Source organism: Vigna umbellata, chromosome 5, assembly GCF_029865625.1.
Source record: "Vigna umbellata cultivar VRB3 chromosome 5, Vumbellata_1.0, whole genome shotgun sequence".
NCBI lineage: Eukaryota > Viridiplantae > Streptophyta > Magnoliopsida > Fabales > Fabaceae > Vigna > Vigna umbellata.
In genome coordinates, this window is record NC_142169.1 from 14,976,097 (window position 1) to 14,999,274 (window position 23,178).

The 23,178-nt window shown below is 29.1% G+C and overlaps 1 protein-coding gene across 2 annotated transcripts; it reads left to right on the forward strand.

Annotated features, from left to right (window-relative positions):
• Positions 1 to 3,719: 3,719 nt before the first annotated feature.
• LOC148197795 (phytyl ester synthase 2, chloroplastic-like) lies at positions 3,720 to 21,298 on the forward strand. 2 transcript variants are annotated; one of them, XM_088091514.1, is made up of 14 exons: positions 3,720 to 4,143; positions 15,472 to 15,523; positions 15,626 to 15,681; positions 15,751 to 15,909; positions 16,025 to 16,129; positions 16,770 to 16,876; positions 17,216 to 17,337; positions 18,524 to 18,638; positions 18,776 to 18,909; positions 18,998 to 19,364; positions 19,564 to 19,677; positions 20,456 to 20,541; positions 20,811 to 20,920; positions 20,996 to 21,298. In XM_088091514.1, exons 1-14 carry the CDS (start codon positions 3,819 to 3,821, stop codon positions 21,184 to 21,186), a joined length of 2,043 nt encoding a protein of 680 aa, XP_087947640.1. In that variant the 5' UTR covers positions 3,720 to 3,818; the 3' UTR covers positions 21,187 to 21,298. The 2 variants fall into 2 exon arrangements, with proteins under 2 accessions (XP_087947640.1, XP_087947641.1); XM_088091515.1 differs by having other exon boundaries at positions 18,779 to 18,909.
• Positions 21,299 to 23,178: the final 1,880 nt, after the last annotated feature.

Sequence of the window (23,178 nt, forward strand, 5' to 3'; positions counted from 1 at the left end):
TAATAAAAAAATATATATTAAAATAATTCTTAGGTAAAATATTAATAAATATTATTTGTACAAAGATTAATGACTTGTGAAATAAGTATTAAAAAATTCATTAAATATTTATCTAATTGTTTATTATAATATTGTTTTAATTCCATTATCTTATTTATAGATTTTTAATAATTCATCTCCAATGAAAAATTCAGATATGAAAGCATTACAATCAAGTGGACTTCTTTTATTTTAAGTGTTAATAAATTGTAGAAATTTGACTACAATTTAGTAATATACGTATGTTAATGTAATATTTGGATTAATATATAGTTTTATGTACAAATAAAGTATTAAATATTGTTGATAAGGGAAGCTTGGCTTCTTTACATCTTAGTTTTTGATGATGATTGGTTAAATGATTAACCATGATTTTTTGCATAGCAAAATGACATAACAAATGTTTATATCTTATCATGTTTATGCTAGATGATTGAATCCATTCAATCATGTCTAAAACAGATTAAAAATATAGTTTATGGTATAAATAACCGATTACAGAAAGTGTATAATTTGTTAAATTTAACTATAACACTTAGAAAGCTTAAAAGGGGCAAATCACTTTGTTATGATCTATTCTATAAGTTACATAACCTATTAAAACTGAGAGCAAGTCATAATCTGTTATATAAGTGAGATAATCTGTTAAGGATGGAAAATGGATAACTAAAATGGTTAAGTGTTAATATAATCGATTACATAAGTTTGATAATCGATTAAAACAAAAAGGATAGTCTAATTTATTACAAAAATAACCTAATCTGTTAAGACCATTAAAAGAAGTAATAATAGGCTTAAGAGTTTAAATAATCGAATACACGTATAAGATAACATATTATGAACTTAACATAATCGTTTATTATGTGATAGGATTTGAAAATCCTATATATGTAACTTGAAACTTGTTTCAATAACATTTCAATTTTCAAATACTAACATTCTTGTTAAGTTCTGATTACAGGTGATTTCCAGAAACATTCTTGGAGAATCAAAGCTTATTTGTTGATTACATATCAAAGATTCTTTCAAAGATTTTGAATTACATTGGTTTTGATTCAATCTTCACTTGAAGAATGTGTTAAAGATCAGGTTTATCAACAATTTGTGCATTGTGTACCTGTGCAGGGATAACCAAGTTTGAAGAGCTGAGATTCCTCTTGTATTTGTAAGAGATTGAGTGTGTTCATCTCTTGTTTTACTATTTTGATTTTGAGTGGTGAGAGGAGTGCAATTGAGGGATTGTCATTGTATTCTTGTATACTCAATCATTATAGTGGATTCCCTTCAACTAAGGTTGTTGAAAGAGGAGTGGATGTAAGCTTATGATAGCCGAACTAGTATAAATTGTTGTGTCTTGATCTTTTTCTCTTTCTCGTTATCTTTGTTGATTCATTTGCCTTTGATTATTGATTTCAAGTTTCAAGAACTCATAAATATTTTAAAAAGATTTTAAAAAGTGTTAAAACAAATTCACTCCCTCTTTGTTTGAGATATAAGGCTTATCTTTTCTAACAAATATTATTAGACAATTTAATGTATGAAATGAATTTCATTTTCCTTGTTTAATTGAATATGTTGATTTTCATAAATTAGTTGTAAATTGATTGGATGAGATGATAAAACAAAAAAATTGATTATAAATTTATTGAATGTCAAATGTAATCTTTAAAAAAAACTGAGTTTTTATGACATAGATGGCAATGTATGTCATAGTAAGCTAATTTTGAATAACATATATTATGTTAAGTGAACAAATATATGTTATAATACATTAAAGATATTATTATAGTTGAAAATAACTACGTCATAAAAGCTCACATATATTATCATAGGTAAATCGAATTACGTCATAATATATTAGACATATTATGACGATATAACAAATGACAGAAGTACGTCATAGTAGATTGAATCTATCGTACTTTTTACTACGTCATAAAATGTGCTGACTTATCATAATTATCCTAATTATAAGGTCAATCCATTTATAATAATGTATTTATTTTGCTCATCGTCAAAAGTTTTTTTTTATATCAGTGTTTGCAGACAAACCTTCTAACTAACACTCCATTGGATATAATCAATCGTTTCCCTAAACTTTGACCGAAAGATTTTTGAAAATAATCCCACGGTGCTTAAAAGTTGGATTAGTGATTGTTATGGTTGCATGATAGTCTTCTAAGTTTGAACCATGCGGTACGCAGGTTTTACATTTTATTGTATATCTTATGCAGCACTTTAGAGGAGCAACGTGTTCTGTTCTTAAATAGTCCACGCAAAAAGCTACTATTTTCCAAATACGTATTATCCGCGGGTACGAACACACAACTTCACGTGATAAAAACACACATTTGATAAGCTTTTACTTAATGATTTTTAATCAATATTCTTAAAAGTTTAAAAAGAAAACATATACAGAAAAATTAATTTTTGTGGTGGGGTTCAATCAGCACAAATAAGCAAAAGAGACAATAGATAATTATTGATTATGTCTTGTTTGTATACGCGGATGGAGGAGCGAGAGGCTGCGGAAAGAAGACACACTAAAGACATAATTTATAATATATATAAAATGGAAATATAATGGTTTTTTTCCATTTTATCTTTTCAATTATTATTTTCTAAATTTAAATCTTAATTTATAATATAAATCTATTTTTCAATTTTATCATTTTAATAATTATTTTTAATTCAAAAACTTATTTATTATAAAACAATTATTTATTTATTTTTATCATTTTAGTAATTATTTTTGTAAATTTAAATAATTAATCATGATCCAAAAAAACTTTACATAATATTATATATAATATTTTAATTTCAATAAAAGAAACTTATTTATCTATAAATATATCAATAATTATATATACCTTTTATTTTTTTTTAATTTTAACATTTTAATTACTATTTTTAAAATTTAAATAATTTATAGCTATTTAAAAATACGTATATATACTAACTTATAATATTATTTATACTTAAGTTACGTATTTAATTATGTCATAAATATTTCTACTTTTAAAAAATAATAATAAATAGTTTTAGAAAGTAAATAAATAACATTAATAATAATTTAATTATTATTTTTGTATTTTACCTAATTAAATAACTTCATTTCTATTTTTAATTTTTTGCACTTTTAATCAAATGTTTGATTTTAAATGAGACTCTTTCGGTATCACATTCATCTAGAAAGAGGAACTTTTCCTATGTGTTTTGTTATGAAAAATAGATTCTTATCCAAAGACTGGTAATTTAAAAACTTTTAACTGTTATTTATGTCAACATGGTTTAACTGTTGTATATGTGTATTACGATCAGGCTTATTTATTATTAATTAAATAAAATTTCAATCATATATAATTATTTTTTATTTTTATAATTTAATTTTAATATTTATAAAATTATAATTTTTTGTTTAAAAATGTTGACACCAAAAAATACTCCATCTTTTTGTTAAAATCTAAAATAATTTAAGATGAATCGATGAGAAAAAAAGATATATTATTTTTTAATTGGTGTTGGAAGAAATGAAAAGTATATGTAAAAGTTTCTTTTTGATATTTGCATGTATAAATAATGGTGTCAATTATTCAACAGTTTTATGATAATGTAATTATTAAATTTCTCTTCCTTTTTCAGACTTTCTTTCTCTAAATATAAATAATTGAGTCCTCATTTGTTCTTAAACTCACCAACTTCATTTTCTAATTTGCTTTTCAGTTACCTTAATTACTTCCTCCCACCTTTTTTCATATATAGTCGAATCTTCCACCGCCATGGCAGCCACCACAGCCTGTCTCTTTCCAGCCGCGCCTTTTCTCTGTCATCCGCCGTCGCCGGTCGGAAAACTGTACTCCAACCGAACCTCAATTATGACTACGCGGGTTGCGACGTCGGTGGAGCGAGTTCTGGCGACGACGGCTGATATGGAGCGTGCAGATGAGAAGAAAGAGAACGACAAGGTAGGGACAAATGGTTGGAAAGAATATTTGGAGCAATCAAAGGAGTTGATCGTACCGGACGGTGGACCGCCGCGGTGGTTTTCGCCGTTGGAGTGCGCTGGGCGTTTGGATAATTCTCCTCTACTGCTCTTTTTGCCGGGTCAGTAATTTTTTTTCTCATCATTTAATTGCCTTCTAGTTACTCAGTTAATTTATGTATTTAAATCAATTCATTAATTTAATTAATTGATATTAAATTTATATAAATTCAAATTTTAGTATAAAATTATTTTCAGTATTGTTGAAATTAAAATGTTCTCTTTTCATTTAATTGCACTAATTATGTAGAAAGTAATAATTAAGTAATTTATAATTATCTTTTATTTTGTTCTAATAGTTCGGCTATTTATTTGCTGTGATGGTAAAAACTATCAACGTATTGTTTAACTATCATTCAATGCTGCATAATAAGAAAAAAACACTATTATGTAATACATAAGCTCAAATGATGTTAAGGAATACACAAGCTCAAATAATGAGTGTTTTTTCTTTTCAGAAATGTCGTGCATACGGAAAGAAAACAAATTGAAAGACTGAAAACGAAATTTAATATAGGAGAATGAAGTTCGTAATTCAATTTTCCACTCTCCATACAAAAGATTTGCAAAAACAAAAAACTATAATAATCAATAATACTTTTAGTGTTAAATAAATAATAATAATAAAATATTTATGAACCATAATAGTAGCAATAATAATAATAATAAATATTTTATTATTATATACTTTTACATGACTAATTAAATTATGAATACAATTGATAATTTTTTTTACTAATTATATCATTAATACTTTATTAATGTGTGTGTATATACATATATATATATATATATATATATATATATATATATATATATATATATATATATATATATATATATAATAAATAAAATACAGCAAACTAAATTAATTTTAACATTCTATTAATATATGTTTCTTTATTATAAAAAGTTACTTAATTTATGTTTTTTTAATTAATTTATTATATTAATGTTTATTAATATATATGTTTTAATATTGTATTAAAATAGATAATCAAGACAAAAGTATTAAATATTTTAATTAATTTTAATTTTGATATTTTGTAAAGTAACATATTTCAATATATTATTATTTTGAAATATAACTTTATTATTTATTAGAATTTTATAATAATTTTTAATTTTGAATTTATTTTAACTTTGATTAATATTTAAAAATTAATTTCTACTTTGAAAATTTATTTATATATTTTTTTATGAATATATATTAAAAAATTTATTTTATTACATCAAATACTAATCTTTTACTAGTTTTATTTTATTTTTCATTTTTTTTTCAGTGTAAACAGTCTTATTTTCCCTTTAATAAAAATAACTAAATGATTGAAATGATAGTTGCTTACTTGTAACTTATATAAATAAAATTCTTTTCAATTCATATTTTATTACTATTAAAAATTTATTAAAAGTTTGTTAAAATTAGTGATTTTTTATATGCATATCATTTAGTTTTTCTATCTCTTAACTATTTTTGTTTTAATAAAATTTACGATATTCTTTTATGTGTAATGCAAATATCTGACGCAAATATAATAGCTTAAAACCTACATTTTGTAAGATACTTTATTAGAACTAAATTCAAAACTTAGGTCAATATAAATTATTAAAGCGAAGATTTTATACAAATTATGTAAAAATTTCAAAAATAATGTAGCACAATAAAGTTGACATAAAATAAAATAAATTTTCATAAATGATCTTGTATTGGAAACCTTAAGTTTAGATATTCTTTTTATTGTTGGACTTTTGTAAAATTCCGATATCCTTAATATGTCTTTCATTTTCTTTGTTTTGTTTTGTTATTCTTATCTTTCATTTATCAAACCTTTCAGTTACTCTTTCCTTTACTAAAAATAGGAATATAGCCAATTTATCATTACTCTATTTGAAGAGCTTATTTTTGGCATTTTTCCATGCGAGAGCGTGACCACGGCCGGAAATGTTTGTGTAGTAACTCTTTGATGTAACCCCCTTATATTATTTTCACATAATTTTTTTGTTCTCTTTCAAAAACTTATATTATAATTGAACACTGTATTAATTATCTTTTAAATATTCTTAATTTATTAAGATATTTTACTAAAAAATAATAAATACTCCAAATTGATAACATAAAGTTTAATCTTAATCCGATTTGAAAATATAAATATTTAGAAATATTAAAATTCCAGTCCACTTATTTATATCTAAATATAGTAAAAAGATTATGAAAAAATAATATAAATTAAACCAGTTTATAAAAATAATTATTTTCGTTTTAAGTTTTATTCAATGTGGTCATTTTTAAAAAGAGCTTACTTTAATAATTTGTGATTGGCTTAATACCCTATTTTGTCCCCAGTTTCGTTCGACAATGTCAAATTAGTCAATTCTTTTAAAACGTGTGTCAATTACGTCCCTATTTAATAAAATTTATATCAATGAAATTTCTTCCGTCAAATCCGTACAAACGATAGCTGCTAAAGGCTTGGTTTTCTTTTTAGTTTTTTTAGAATTCTTCAAATTGAGTTATGGAGGTAAAAATAGGAAGAGTTTTATTTTCAGAAAGAAAATACGAAAGAAAAATACTTAAGTCATTGTTTAATGGATTTGATGATTTTATTGCTCTATTTTACATCATAATTTTCGAAATACATAGAATTTTTGATATTCTCGAGCCGTACGAGGATAAAACTTCCTATACGTTTCTAGGGGGGTATCTATATCTATCCCAACGGGCTGTTTATCGAATTGTTGCAAGGAATGTTCGACCCCAAAGAGAGGGAAGAGATCTTCAGAAAGTGGATCCTATAAAGAATGAAACCTATTTCAATATTCCTGTTAAATATTCCTGTTATTCTTTCATTTCTTTGACAAGGGGCGCTTAACCTACAGGAACTGTTCAGCATATTTAAAAAAAGGCAGGTGTTTTTATAGAACTTAGCTCGAATCAACAAACGAAATTCAATGAATGAAATCAAAAAGGGGGTGTAGATTATTTGTATATATATTTACAAAACTATGGACTAATTTGACATTGTCGAACGAAACTGGGGACAAAATAGGGTATTAAGCCTTTGTGATTTAAGGTGATTCAAACAGGAAAGTAATACTTCTAAAATAATGTAAAAATATACTCATACATATTGAAAATATTCACCAACATTTAATATATATTTATATTAAAGAAGATTGAATGAAAAAAAAAACAAAAAGGTTGGATGTCTCTACCGTGAAGTGAGCCCATGTGACTCGTGACATCCCAAAATATAGTAACCACATCATATAATTTAGGAGTCAACATTCCCAATAAAGAGAACAGTTAGAGTATGACTTGCAATTAAATACGGAATTACAGTCATCCAAAATATAATACAGAGTTTTAAACTTAGACATTTTAGAGTATTTAATCTCCAAAGGTTTAAATATCTAAATCCTAAGTAGACTGTGCAGCAGCATCATTCTCCTCCAGCTCTTGCTCCAAGGAAACCTCCTCGACAACATCTGCTCCCATCCAAGTGGATGATCATCGCAAAGAAAAACATACAAAAGCAACACACAACAAAGAAGCAAGGGTGAGCTAGATATAAAAAGCATGTTATACATATAGTACAATTAATTGATGTCATCATGCTAAATCACATATAAAAGAACAACTAACAACATACCCTTTAAAAACATGGCTCAAACACTCACACGACTCATCCGGATTTGTATAACTATCGAACTATTGGTCGTCTTTGCACTTGCGTAGTTCAGCTGGCACTCCCCAACACTATGCAAGGTAAATCCCCCAATCTGTCTATGTCTAAACTCTAAGACTATAGACGAGGACCTCCCTCTACTCTCACCACTTACACTGCTCTCCTTTATCTGAGTATGAACAGTGCTTCGAGTGTAGGGATAGACATACCAGTTCAAAGCTCCATACAGTTATACCGAACAACATCAACACCCCACACAACCACTTTCAGTCATCTCACCCTGAGATGTCCAATTCATACTCACATACATCATTATAGTTCACAACCACATTATTTCCAACCACTCATACCTCATACATAATGTACATGAAAATCTGTTAAGCAAACAATATTAATCATACATTCATATACTTTCCACATAAATATCATCATACTATGCATTCCAAACATCCCACATACAAGACAATCTGTTAAGCAAACAACATTAATCAATCCAATACACATTACCAGACAATAACAGTCCCAAGAGAACCACTAAACAACACAAAACCCCGTAACTCATACTTAGACAAAGAAAATGGCTTTGAAACCATCACCAACAGTTCCGGAAGGGTTCAAAACCTCCAAATCGACTTAAGAAACGTCCAAAACGGACATCCGGAACCCCAAAAACTATCAAAAACAAAGACAAAACAATTTTCTGCGAATACCTCGCGCCTGGGCGCCACAGTAGGGGCGCTGGGCGCGACTTTTTGCTGGATTCCCGCGCCTGGGCGCCACCAGGGGGCGCCGGGCGCGAACCAGAAGTCGTCCAGCCCCATACCAGTTGACAACAATCATTTTGCACCTGTTTTGATCAGTTTGATGACTCTAACAAGTCACAATTGACTTACCTAAGTTATCCCCACAGCCCAAATGTACTCAAAATCCTTACTTCCCAAAATCACTACCTCACTTCCTCTCAAAGTGACCCAAAACTCTACCAGCTTGTTCAAAACAGTGTATACTTTCTTTACTTTCCACTTGATCACCCCTCCAACAGAATACATACATCAACATACCAATCTCAATTATCATCTCAGCCCAACCACATCCACAATCACAAATTTCCAGCATACAATTCATGCAGCAAATATCAAAATACAATTTCAACCCATAGAAAAGGATCTAGCTCCCCTTACCTCGGAGTTGAACTACCAAGCTCACAGGAACGCTCCTTTATAGTGTCTCACACACGAAAATTCCACCACACCCGGTCGGAACGGAGAAAACGTTCGGTAGAAATGAAGCTCCCTACGCCGCGAACGCTTGAGAAGTGCCTATCTCGAATTCTTACGGTTCAGAGAGTTGGAAATCTAGAGAGAAGGCAGAGAGAGCTTTAGGGCACAAGAGTTTAGAGAGAGAAAAGAAATGAGGTTCAAGGAAGAGAATGTGTTCTGAAGAGCCCCTCCTAAGGTCAAGTTGGCCTTAGTCTGATGGGCCTGGCTGCCCCACATAAGGCCCAAAGACCCTTTGTTAAATTTACAGGCCCTCACATGACTCACATGAATTGTTAAAACGATTAAGTTGAATTTGATTTTATTTTTCTGATAAATAGAAAATTTTGTAATTTGATGCAATTCATCAAATATATTATAAAATAACTTTATTTTATATTTAATTAGTTGTTAACTATTTCAGACCTATTTTTAAAGTTCTTTAGAAAAAAAACCTATCTTATTATGTTCAAGAAGTTTTACATTATTCAAACATGAATCCTATGTTTACATATTTATAATATAATATAATATTTAAATTTCACAAGTTTTATTAATGTTCTTTATCATCTTTTACAAATTTATTCACCTTATCTTATGTTCACTTATAATATATTTATATGATTATTGCATTAAACAAAACACAAACAACAACAAAAATATAAAAAAAATCATGCATTTTATAACATTAATAAAGTTTTAATTATATATAAATCATTCAACATTAAACACACATAAATATATAAGATTCTAATTTTGAACATGAATACATATGTTGATATTTTTGTAAAGTTTTACATTTATCATAATTTTTTCTTTGCAATACATGTATTCATCAACAACAACATTTTTCTTATCTCAACATCACAATCTTCCTCCTAAAATATCATCTTTATCACAAAACCACCATGATAGGGTTAGTTTTGTTTCATTCTTTAAGTCACAGTATTATTTCATCGTATTAAATTCGCATACTAAGAACCTCAATTAACTCTTACCACCTAAATTGTTTCTCTATATGTTATTATTGCAATAATTCTAGGTATTTTCTAGTCACACAACACACTTCAATTTCAAAACAACTAACCTATATCTTACTTTTTGAAAATAAAAAAGTTGTATTTATATATTATGCCTTTTGGTGTTCGTTTAGTAATTTTTATTTTAAATTGCCCCCTTTCACCTAATAAAACTATATTCTTCAAATTCTTCAAATTAAAACTAAACTTTTTCTTTTTGAATTAAAATTATTATCACCATAAATAAAATACACAACGTTATTGTATCTCTTATCCCATAAAAGACTGTATGAAAGACGACAATAGAAAATAGGCTTAAAAAGGCTTTACATCAATTTCAAAGGATTTTTAGTTTTTTTTAGCTAATATACTAGTTTTTCTCTTAATTAATTTTTGATGGATGAACAAAAACTGTTTTATGTTCAAGTATTTTACATGTAAAAGTTAAATTAAAATAAGAATATGAACACTTTATTAAATTAATAAATTAAAATAAAATAATAATAAAATTAGTAACATCTCACTAAATAAAATAAATAAAAATAAGAAAGAGATTATGTATACCTAACCGTGTAAGATAAATGTCTAAATAAATATAAATAAAAAATGAGGTTGTAAACACCTCACTAAATTAAATTGATAGACTAAATAAATATAAATGAGATTATAAATTTCTTGTTAAATAAAATAAATATAAATAAACACTTAAGATTGAAAACATCTCATTAAACCAAATAAATAAACAAATAAATATAAATAAAATTGAAGTGGTAAATACCTCACTAAATAAAATAAATAAATGTAAATAAACACAAATAAATATAAAAAATAGATAAAAAACATCTTACTAAATAAAATAAATAGATAATAAATGTAAATAAAATATAAATATAAATACATGGAGAAAATACATATAAATAATAATAATAAAAAATTAAAACATCTCACTAAAGAAAATAAATAATAATAATTTTATATATGGTTTTCTTACTTCAAAATAATTTGTTCAAACAAAATTCCACTTCTTAATAGATTGAATTATTTTTTCAAACTACTTTAAAATCTTATCAATAAAAATATTTTTTTCCTAAAATGAAAAAAAACAAAAATAAGAAAACAAAGAAAAAAAATGAATGGATGCAAAACTTTCTTGTTACACTTCTCCCCTTATAATTTTATAAAAAATATTTATATTATTATTATATTATTATTTTAATATTTTCTTTTATGAATTCACAAATATATAATAATAAAAGGATCCTTCATTATTTAAATATTTTAATATATAATGATAAAATCATCATTCATTATTTAAATATTTTAATGTTTATTAATAATATTTTACAAAGATTAAGTTTAAACATAATCTTTATAAATAAAAAGATTAAATATGTTTTTAATTTCTGAATTTTTACACAAATTTAAAATTTGTCTATATCTAAAATTTTGATCATCTAAATTAGTATAGTTATTTTAATTCGATTACTTTAAATTTTATTAACTTGTCAAAAATTTATTATGTTAATATTTAAGGTATTTATACCATTAAACATATTAATACTTCAATATCTATCAGAAAATATATTTGATATGTAAAAAAAATTTAATATATTGGAACTATAAAAATTATATCAATGTTTAATAATTAAAATGTATTAAAGTTTAAGATATAAATGAATTATAATTTTGTGTGTCAAAGCTTAAACATTACAAACATACTTAACTTTAAATAAAATTATGATGTCATTTTTGTAAAGAAGTAGATAAGTATTAAATCGATTAGACTATAATTTGTTATTTGTTTAGTAGAAATGTTAAAGCTTATAACCAATTTTAATGGCAGAATTAGGAATGGATAGAAATGTATCAACTTATTTCCTTTGATCTGTCAAAAATGACCTGAAACATAAAAGCATCATTATGTACATTGAAAAAGGATATTGAAATTCTCACTTTGTCTTGTAACTTCCTACATTCAATACAATAATGAAATTTCTGAAATGAAAAATTACATTAAGTAAAGTTCATTCTAAAATGAATAAAAAGAGACAAAATCTTTGATGGGATATATGCAGTAACACCTGTATTCTATTTATGCTCGTGGATTACTTCTTCATCTATTTTTTAATTTAACTGTTCAAAAACAACTTACTTTTATGTTTAGATTGAAATAAAATAAAATTTTAGGATGAAAATTAAATCTTTCAAAATTGTTTCAGAATAAATTTATTATATATATATATATGCAAATTTAGGATGAAAAGGGTTTTTTTTTTCAGTTTTTCTTCTCACAATTTGGTTAAATTTGTCTCGATGTAAAGTGACATCCTGTTGATGTTCAATTTCAAGGATAAGTGTTGTTGTCTCACTCTCAGTTTAGTCATTTTATTTTAGTTCATTTTTAATTTTTATTTTTGTTTCAATTTTTCTAAAAACTAAACAATCCTCTCCAAAATAAAATGAAATTCAGTTTTTGTGTAAATGTTATAAAAATATTTTTATTAAAATTAATATTTTAATTAAATAATTTAATAATATTAAGTTATTTAAAAGTACATTGAAATTTATTTATTTATTTTTTAAATTTTAAATTTATTTGTTTTAGATTGTTATAAAATATTTTAAAATTATTTTAAAATTTGTAAAATTATTATTTTTAAATCAACTCAAGCATATGTTTAGAAATTATTGAATTTTATACATTTTAATAATATATAATAATTTAAAAGAATTAAAAAAATTGATAAATTTATTTTATTTTATGAAATAAAATTGATAAACAAGTTAAACATTTTTTTAGTTAAAATTAATTTTGAATTTAGTTTTTCTATTAAAATTATTTTCTATTAACAATTTTAAAACGATTTTAAATAAAATTCAATATAAAATATAAATATAAATATATTTAATTTTATTAAAAGTATGAGTGATTTTGCTGTAAAAATAGAGACTATTGAATGATTTAAATTTTATTTTATTAATTTTAAAACCTTGAGTGATAGTGAATAATAATTTCAGAATTAAATTTATCGTTCCTCGTTACATTAAGTGAAATTAAGTAAACCAACGATTTCATTTTAAATGTATCTTCCATTTATAATCTATTTATATTAGATAAATAATTTGATCATGGAATTATTTAAATTTGTCTAACATTGGTCTCTATCAAAGAGGAAGAAAATCGAAAAGAAAAAAAAAACTGCATAATATACAAATTTAGGTTAGTTTTCTTTTCTTAATAAATGATACCGTAATGCAATTTTTTTATAAGGTAGTCAATTGAAACTTAATCTTCAATTAATTCGGATTTCAGGTGTAGGATATTTTATAACAAATTTGGATTCTTTTTAAAATTTTTGGTACTATCTTTTTCCGAGTTTCCCAAATACACCAAAAAAATATATTGATTTTTATGTTTTAAAATATATACAAAATTTTACTACATTAATATTAATATATTTTGAAAATTTTGAAAGAAGAACAACATTAAAAAAAAAAACTCTGTAAAGAATCTGAAGTAATTTATTAACTATAATCGTAGTCCTGTTTTTCCTAAATTTTAGGCGGGTTAAATATGTTTTTAGTCCCTGAATTATCAAGCGATTTTGGTTTTAGTCCCTCTTCAAAATTTTGATGGTTTTTAGTCCTTATTGTTTTGAAACTCTGAGTAATAGTCCTTAAAATTGGACGGTGTTAAGTTTCAGTGGAGGTGGCAAACGGCGTTGCCACGTGATCACTGATATGCTCTATTCTCTGTCTGCCACGTTATCTGAAGAAAGTGGGTTCTTCTGGTGGCTGTCCCTTAGCGATGGCCAAGACGTTGATATTCGTCTACATAGTTGTCGCGCCAGTGCTGCTCTTGTTCTTCTCTCATTCACCGAAGAAGTTCTCCGGCCACCACCGCCGCCGCCTCAAGCTCCGCTCCAACTTCACCCTAGCACCGTCGCGCCACCACGCCGTGGCCTTCGACCCCTTGGTGGCGGAGCTGGAGCGGCACCGGGAGGACAAGGAGTGGGAGAAGCAGGTAATCCACCAGATTGATACTCTTGTTCCCCAAGATCGATGTGGACCCCGCCGATTGGTTCGTCACCGAGCACGAGTTGACTCAATGGAACCTCCACCAGGCACAGCGCGAGGTCCTGCATCGCACCCAGAGGGAAATGGAGCTTCACGATAAGAATCACGATGGCTTTGTTTCGTTCTCCGAGTACGATCCTCCCAGTTGGGCTCAAAATGCAGGCCTGTCCCCTTTTCCAGCCTTTAGATCCGAGTAACACTACTATAATCGACTAATGTAGTTGCGTGCTATGGATTTGAACTTGAGATCGCCGTGCGTTTAGATACCGATGATTAATCATGGTGACTGTCTATTGAATGTTGTGTTTTTTTATTTTTTATTTTTACCAGATAACGAGTCTTTCGGGTATGATATCGGTTGGTGGAAAGAAGAGCATTTTAATGCATCTGATGCTGACGGAGATGGTACAAGACCGAGCGTGCGGCGGAGGAGTACAAGACCGAGCGTGCGGCGGTCGTCACGGTCACGAAGAAGAACCCAACTTCTTCAAATCTGATTTATAAAAGATCATTAAGTGGTTAACTAACTTAATCTCAGTCCAAACACTTAAACATCCAACGTGGCACACAGAGAATAGAGCATATCAGTGATCACGTGGCAACGCCGTTTGCCACCTCCACTGAAACTTAACACCGTCCAATTTTAAGGACTATTACTCAGAGTTTCAAAACAATAAGGACTAAAAACCATCAAAGTTCTGAGCAGGGACTAAAACCAAAATCGCTTGATAGTTCAGGGACTAAAAACATATTTAACCCATTTTAGGCCGTAAGTTTATATTTATTTAGTCACGTTTCCTTTGTTGTTTGTTTTTTTCAAGGTACTTTGGTTGTCGCATTCCCTGTGTTTTCAATTCTGTTGCTAGCTATAATGTGTTTGGTAACAAGTTTTCAGCCTTTTAAACGTGCATTCAACTAAAAAGTTAGAAAGGATTATGCGTATCACTCTCACCGACAAACATAGAGGAAGTCGTTATAATGCTTATTTTTCTTACGCTTTGTAAAAGAGTTTCACTGTACGCGGCTCCTATACTACCACTTGAAAGAAACGTTTTATTATAAGTAATGGAAACGACGAATATAAATCATTGGGTTTTATTTAAATAATCAAGATTAGAAAATAACTATGAGTAACTTTTCAAGTGGTTTATTTCACTATTAAATAATTTTTAATCTTACAATTTGTCTCTATGAACATGTTAGAATAGATTTTTTTTAATTTAAAATTATCTTTTTAGTCACGTTTATTTATCTTAGCTCATTCAACCTCTTAGTTTGATAGCTCTTTATAAATGTGATTCTTAAAAGCAACACAGAGAGATTCTAAAAAATTTTCATTCTAAATTTTACAGGGATTGATGGCGTGGGACTTGGACTTATTTCACATCATCAGAAGCTGGGGAGGTTTGTGTTCAGGCCAAATTACACTCACCAGATTGTTATTTTACATCTTCTTACTGATTTTGTGAGAAATACTATTTTTGTTATTTTCTTTCTTGAATGAAGGATTTTTGATACGTGGTGCTTGCATATCCCTGTAGCAGACCGAACACCATTTCCAGGTACTTTTTCCCCTCTACCTAGTTACACATTTATCTAATCTTTCAATCATGTATTTTCCCCTGTTGCAGACCTTGTCAAAATAGTTGAGGTAACAGTTAGGTCGGAATATCAACGTTCACGAAACAGGCCCATATATCTTGTTGGAGAATCTTTAGGATCATGCCTTGCACTGGCTGTTGCAGCACTTAATCCTGATATTGATTTTGTATTAATTCTGGCAAACCCAGGTAACTTGTTAAAGCTCTGAATGACATGTAGTATACAGCATTCGAGTTGATTCTCTGTAACTGCATATCAAAGATGGACAAAATCTGATGTCACCTTCCCCATCCAATTTTGCAGCTACTTCGTTCAGCAGGTCAGACTTGCAACTTCTAACACCATTATTGGAAGCTTTGCCTGATTCACTCTCTCCTGGTTTGCGTGACATTCTCAGATTGACACAAGGTTTGTGTATCTTGCTCTGAAGTGAAGGCTAAGCTTTTTTCCTTTTTCTAAGAACTTGTTTCTAATTAATAAAGATCCATACCATATATCTTTAGGTTTAAATTTCACCTTAAGAGCTCTTTGCTATCTTGAATTAATTTTCATGATAATTCGAGCCAAAAGAAACTGTTTGTGTTTTGTTCATCTTATTATTTTATTCAAAATGTTTAACCTATTTTTTTGCAGCTGAACTTTTGAAAAATAAGCTATTATTCCCTCTTATGAAAACTCTCGTAAACTGCACTGTCTAAGAGATTAGATACTTTAAATAAACACCTTTGCTGGATATCTATGATTCCTTTTGTCTAAGAGATTAGATACTCTCGTAAACTGCACTGTGTCTCCCATTTTTTGTTGTTTTTGCTTATTTATAACTGAATATTTATGAAGCACTTATTTTCTTAGTTAATTAGAATATCAGATCACCAGCCACTTTAACTTCAATGTTATAGGGGCTTATGCTAAATTTTCTGGTTCATGATCCTTCAACACTGAATAATTTTCATCATACATATACGAAGGAGCTATATATTTTCTCTCATTTACCTAGAAAATGATGCTTTTTCTCTATTAATGCCTTCAACATTTCTCGTAACATTAGGTGAATCATTGAGGATGGCGTTGGATAGTGTGGTCCAAGGGCTTCCCCTACAAACTACTGCTGGAGAGCTAGTGAAGGATTTTACAACTATCTTATTATCTCTCCCGGTAAGCTTCAATTAGCACTTAGTTAAAAAAATGGAGACATTTATATTGGAACAGTAATGTGTGACCTTTTCTTCATGATTTTTAATATCTGAAGCATTTTGTATGAATAGTAATGATAATGCAAGGGGCATTTTCCAGAAGAATAAATTGAAAATTGGATACCGTATTTTCTCTTCTTTCTTGTAACCAAAACTTCATAAAAGTGAGAATATGCTGAAATTTTAAGTAAATTGATTGACTTGAATTAAGTTTGTTTACTTTGGATTTTTTATTTTTAGTTTGAGCTTTATCCCTAATTTAGTTTCAATATTGAAAATGTAATCTTTATTCAACTCTCAGATTCTTGCCGAGATATTACCAAAAGAAACACTTCTCTGGAAACTAAAAATGCTTAAGTCGGCTTCTGCTTATGCCAATTCACGCCTTTATTCAATCCAAGCTCAGACTTTGATACTTTGCAGGTTCGTTCTCTTTGACATTGTTCAATTATATCTGTTAAAATACTGAATCATAACTTCTTTGTTAAATTTTCGCTTTCTGTTGGAAGTGAAGTATCTTACCTTTGGACACTAATGGTAAATTATTGTTGAATCTCTCATAAAACTTTTTTCAAAAGATCCACTCAGAGGTATGATAACCGATAATTCGTCTTTATGACTAAACAAGTACAATATGATTCTTATATCGAATTGGACACGGACACTTCACGACGTATAGTCTCCAAAATGTATGACATGTGGACACAGATTTATATATCAGATCACTATGTATTTAGATTTTTAAAATCATCTATAAACAAGATTAGTCAAATTTAATAATTTAAACACATTGTCGGACACAAAAATGAATCTAATCTATATATTTAATATCCAAAAAGCGAAAAGTAGTCATCATATAAAATTTGCGCCTTATAATCAAATAGAAACATGTGTAATAAGTTTACAAGTCTATGCGTTTTTGGAAAATCATTTCATTTGTGATATTAACATTGTGTCAGAGTCATGTCAAAATAATGCGAGGAACAAAAGAATGTCTTTCAAATTGAATACTTCATCAATATGTGTGTCATACAAGTATCAATATGTGTGTCATACAAGTATCATATGTGTATTGGTGTTTAATACATGTCGAACACAGGACACACTATTTATGAGGCATGTCTGAACTTCATAACAACCGTGTCCCATTATGATGAAGTACATTAAAAATAAGAGGTATTCATAGTTTGAAATGCCTATACTTAAAGTTTGTATCAATATGAAAGGAATCACGTATAAGGAAGAGATTATTGAAAATCTAAGTCTAAATTTAACGTTTAGTACAAAAAAGAAGACCGATAAATTGATTGTTTTAAGATTTTAGATTAGAGTAATCTCAATTCCTTATATATATTTGGATTCATGTCTAATCAGTGGTGTGCCTTCGTGTTTAACTTCTCTCTCAAAAGATCCAAACAAAAATAAAAGGTTAATTTGTAGAAGTATTTGAAATTTACCGGAAACAAAATTATATAACGATGAAACTAGTGGAATTTCCCATTCTTGACTACAATCCCTTTTAATTTTTACATTAGGTGGATTGTAAGTAAATCCCATTGCATACTTTTCAATTGTATGAAGTGAAACTTACTTTATGATTTTCCCTTAGTGGAAACGATCAGCTACTACCTAGTCAGCACGAAGGTGAAAGACTACTCAAGTTACTGCCTAAATCTAAATGCGAGCTTCGTAAATTTGATGGCTGTGGCCATTTCCTATTCTTGGTATGTGATTCTCCATTTCAACTTATTTGAATGGATGTCTGTGATTGTGTTTGAATTCAAGCATGCATCATCATGGTCCATTTCTTCTGGTTGGAGAAAAAGATAAGAAAAAACCCTAATATGGCGCCTCTATCTAGCAGGAAGGAAGCATTGACCTGGCAACTGTAATAAAGGGAACTTCATACTACCGCCGTGGCAAACATCACGATTATTTATCTGATTTTATTCTCCCAACGCCTGATGAGGTGAGAAAAGTAATAGAATCATTCAGGTAAATACAATCGGGTTAATTTGATCATATATATTGATTAGCCGATACTAGTTACACCATTGACACCTTTCACTTGTAATGCTCAAAGTTTGTATAACCTTGTGGCAACTGTGATGCTCTCAACATTGGAGGATGGGACGGTTGTAAAAGGCCTTGCTGGAATTCCTTCAGAGGGACCTGTTTTGTTCGTTGGCGACCACATGCTGCTGGGATCAGACGCAATTCCCCTGTGGTGCAGACTTTTTTCTGAAAGAAATATCATTGTTAGAGCGATGGCACATCCCTTGTTTTTTGTCAGATCTAAGACAGGAAAATTGCTAGACATATCTTATTTTGACAATCTCAGAATCATGGGTGCTGTCCCTGTAGGACCTACTAACCTCTTCAAGCTTTTCTCTTCCAAGTCTCATGTCCTGTTATATCCTGGAGGAATACGCGAGGCTCTTCATAGGAAGGTAAATCCAAATGAGTATTGCGTACTATCATTTATCAACTTCATATACTAAACATATATTGCATAATGTATACATATTATTTATTCTTTAGGCTCACTTTATCTGTCTCTAAATTAATGCTCTGAAATGTATTGCATTTTTTGAGATAGTGTCTTTATATTTTTTGGACTTACAATCTTCGGCTTTGTAATAATATCAGGATGAAGAGTACAAATTGTTCTGGCCTGAACAATCCGAGTTTGTAAGGATGGCAGCAAGATTTGGAGCCAAAATTGTTCCTTTTGGTGTAGTTGGAGAAGATGACGTTGGTCAAGTAAGTTTTGGTCTTTTTCTGAATTCATTGCTCTCTCTTACTCTCTCCTATTTATTTGCATGTGTTGGAGGGCTGAGTAAAAAAAATAAATTGTGAAAAGGCATTGTATTTTGTGGCAAGAGAAATAGTTAGATAATAATAGTTGCTTTCTCACAACTTTGGCTTGCAATTTAGGTTAATGTTTTGTCGTAAAAGGATTAATTGGGTTACGATTCTTCATTTAATCTCTGAGAATAAAATAGTGTACATGAATAAAAGCCAAATTAAGTGTATGTTACGCATTAAGGACTTTAAACTAAAAATTCATCATATTTGTATAGAATAAATCACGAATGTATTATATGAATAAAGACCAAATTAAAACTGCTTAAAAGGTTAACATAGGATTGTTAGTATAATGATGTCATGGTAATAAAGGCTAAATTAAAAATGCTTAAAGTTAATCGTCAACATACGATTACTACAGACAATGTTATGAGAACATTGAAAAAATGTAGTGTTTGTATGCGTAAAAATGGATTTAATAATAAGTTTTACATAAAGAAACTAAAACACGTATAAAGATTAAATTATGAGTTTAAGCAAACACTATTGAATTGTTCTAATATTTATAAATTATGTGTTTTTCATATTTTCTGTAGATGTTATAGATATGACTCTCAATCCCTTTTATTTTCTTAATATATCAAAACGTCCATATTTGAAATGAATTCTCCCATTATATGTAGATGCTCGATTTGGATTTCCATAACGGATTATAACACATTGGTCTTTTCAGGTAGTTTTTGATTATGATGACTTGGTGAAGATTCCTTACTTTAGGTCTGAAATAGAAAGCCTCACAGAAGAGGTTCCACAATTGAGGTATCTTGTATTTTTTTTCTCATTCCAAATTATGAAATACGCAACATTTTTATTGTTTTTTTCATCAGTAATAAAAAATATATAAAATAAAGAAACATTTAGGTGGTCCAATCTTTTTTACACATAAAGAAAGGAAAGGTTAAAATTGCGGAAAACTAGAATAGAAGATAACATCCATAACCTGCCATAAAGAGGATGTAAAGAACTATAAACAGTTTACGTGACTATTCTTATATTTATGAATGTACATGATTATATTGGAAATGTAGGAGTGGTTTTCGTGGTGAGGTGGGAAATCAACAAGTGCATTTGCCTTTGATTTTGCCTAAAGTTCCAGGCCGATTCTACTATTATTTTGGAAAACCATTGGAAACGAAAGGTATGCCCAATTTGGAATGCACATAAAATGTGGTGTTAGATAATATTTTTCCTTTAATGGGATATTGTTTTACAGGAAGGGAACAAGAACTCCAAAAGAAGGAGAATTCTCAAGAGTTTTATTTACAAGTGAAGTCTGAGGTTGAGAGATGCATTGCTTACTTAAAGGAAAAAAGGGACATGGACCCCTACAGAGGCCTAGGGCATCGACTATTATACCAGGCCACTAATGGTTTTCAATCTGAAATTCCAACATTTGAAATTTGATTCTTTTACAGGCAATAGAAGCTAAGTTGTTATTCGTTATTTGTAAACAGAATTAGGAATATAAAGTGTTTATTAATTTTTTAAAGGATTAATCTTTATTCAATATTTTTAATATGTTCTCTCAGTTACAAATAATTTTGTCTTTATGGCACTCTCGGCTCGGCCATGCTGCATATCACATTGTTCATAAAGTCTTAAAGAATAATCATATAAATATTAGTGGAAACAATGTTATTTCCAATGTTTTGTGTGATATATATGTGTTCAAGATAAAATGCATCGACTGCCTTTTTATAAATCTGATTCATCTTACCATAACCCTTCAACGCTTGTTTACATTGACATACGGAGTCCTGCTCCAATGCGTAGTACAAGTAAGGCAAAATATTACATAACATTCTTAGATGCACATTCAAGGTTTATATGGCTACTAAAAATCTCAGGTTTCAACTGTTTCATTCTCTTTAAAGCCTTTGTTGAAAATCAAACCAATAACAAGTTAAAGGCTACCCAAACTGACAATGCAAAGGAATTTCTATTTTGCTAAATATCATCGACTCACTTGTACAAAAACTCACCAACAACATGGTTCAATCGAAAGGAAACATAGACATGTGGTTGACATGGGTTTATCTCTCATTGTTAGTGCTTCATTACCAAGAAGTTTAGGGTGAAGCTTTTCTTAGTGTTTTTCACATCATTAACATGCTTCCTACACCGGTTTTAAATAATCACTCACCTTTTGAAAAGCTTTTCAATAAAACATTTGATTACGATTCTCTTAAAGCTTTTGGGTTGTGCATGTTACCCTCTCTAATTAGGCCCTATAACAAGAAAAAGTTTATTTTTTGCTCTACCATGTTTGTCTTTCTCCTTGTAGCAAAGTATACGTTTCAAGAAATGTGCGTTTTAATGAACAGTGTTTCCCTACACTATCTAATAATCCTTATACTGCAAAAGACATCGTCTCCGTTCCTACAGTTCACACCAACATACCTATTTATGTTATTAAACCAACTTTATATGTCACAGCTACATTAACTCTACCACCGCCTACTTCTGAACACACGCCACCTTCTTTATCTCCCTTGAATCAGCCTTTGCATGAGGATAACTCAAGCATCACCGCCCCACAATGACAGTACTACAACTGACACCACTCATCACACTACCCATGCAACTCATGAAGTGGTGCTACCTTAGAACACACATCCAATGCTTACACAGTCAAAAGCAGCTGTATTTCCAAACCAAAAATTTTAAATGTTAATACTTCGCTTCAACCCACCTCTATTAAACAACCATTATCTAATCCTTATTAGTTCTATGCCATGCAATCTGAATACAATACTCTAAACAACACATGGACACTCACAGACCTTCCTAATGGCTCCCCTCATCGGCTGCAAGTGGATTTTCAGGAATAAATACAATGCAGATGGCACATTTCAGAGATATGAGGTTCACTTAGTAGAAAAAGGATCTCATCAAGTCCATGGTCTTGACTACAAAGAAACTTTTAGTCGTTTGGTCAAACACACTATTATATCGGTTATATTTACTATTACTCTTTCTCTTAATTGATTTATTAGACAAATTGATGTGAATAATGTCTCCATGAAAAACTTGAAGAAACTGTGTTCATGAAACAACCTCCAGGTTTTCTTTCTTTCAATCCCAATCATGTGTGCAAACTACTTAAAGCTATATATGGATTCAAGCAATCACCATGAGTTTGGTTTCAAAAATTGAGTAATACTCTAACATAAATGGGCTTCTAATCTATAGAGAGTGATCCCTCTCTATTTACTCTTTTCATAAATCCCCCACTATTTTTATCTTAATCTATGTTGATGGTATAGTTATTACTAGTTTCTCACCAACTGCCATTAACACTTTAATCACCTATCTTGGAAGGTTACATTACTTTCTTAGTATTGAAGCTACATGGATTTCACATACCCATCTTCACATTTCTCAAGCATAGTATAT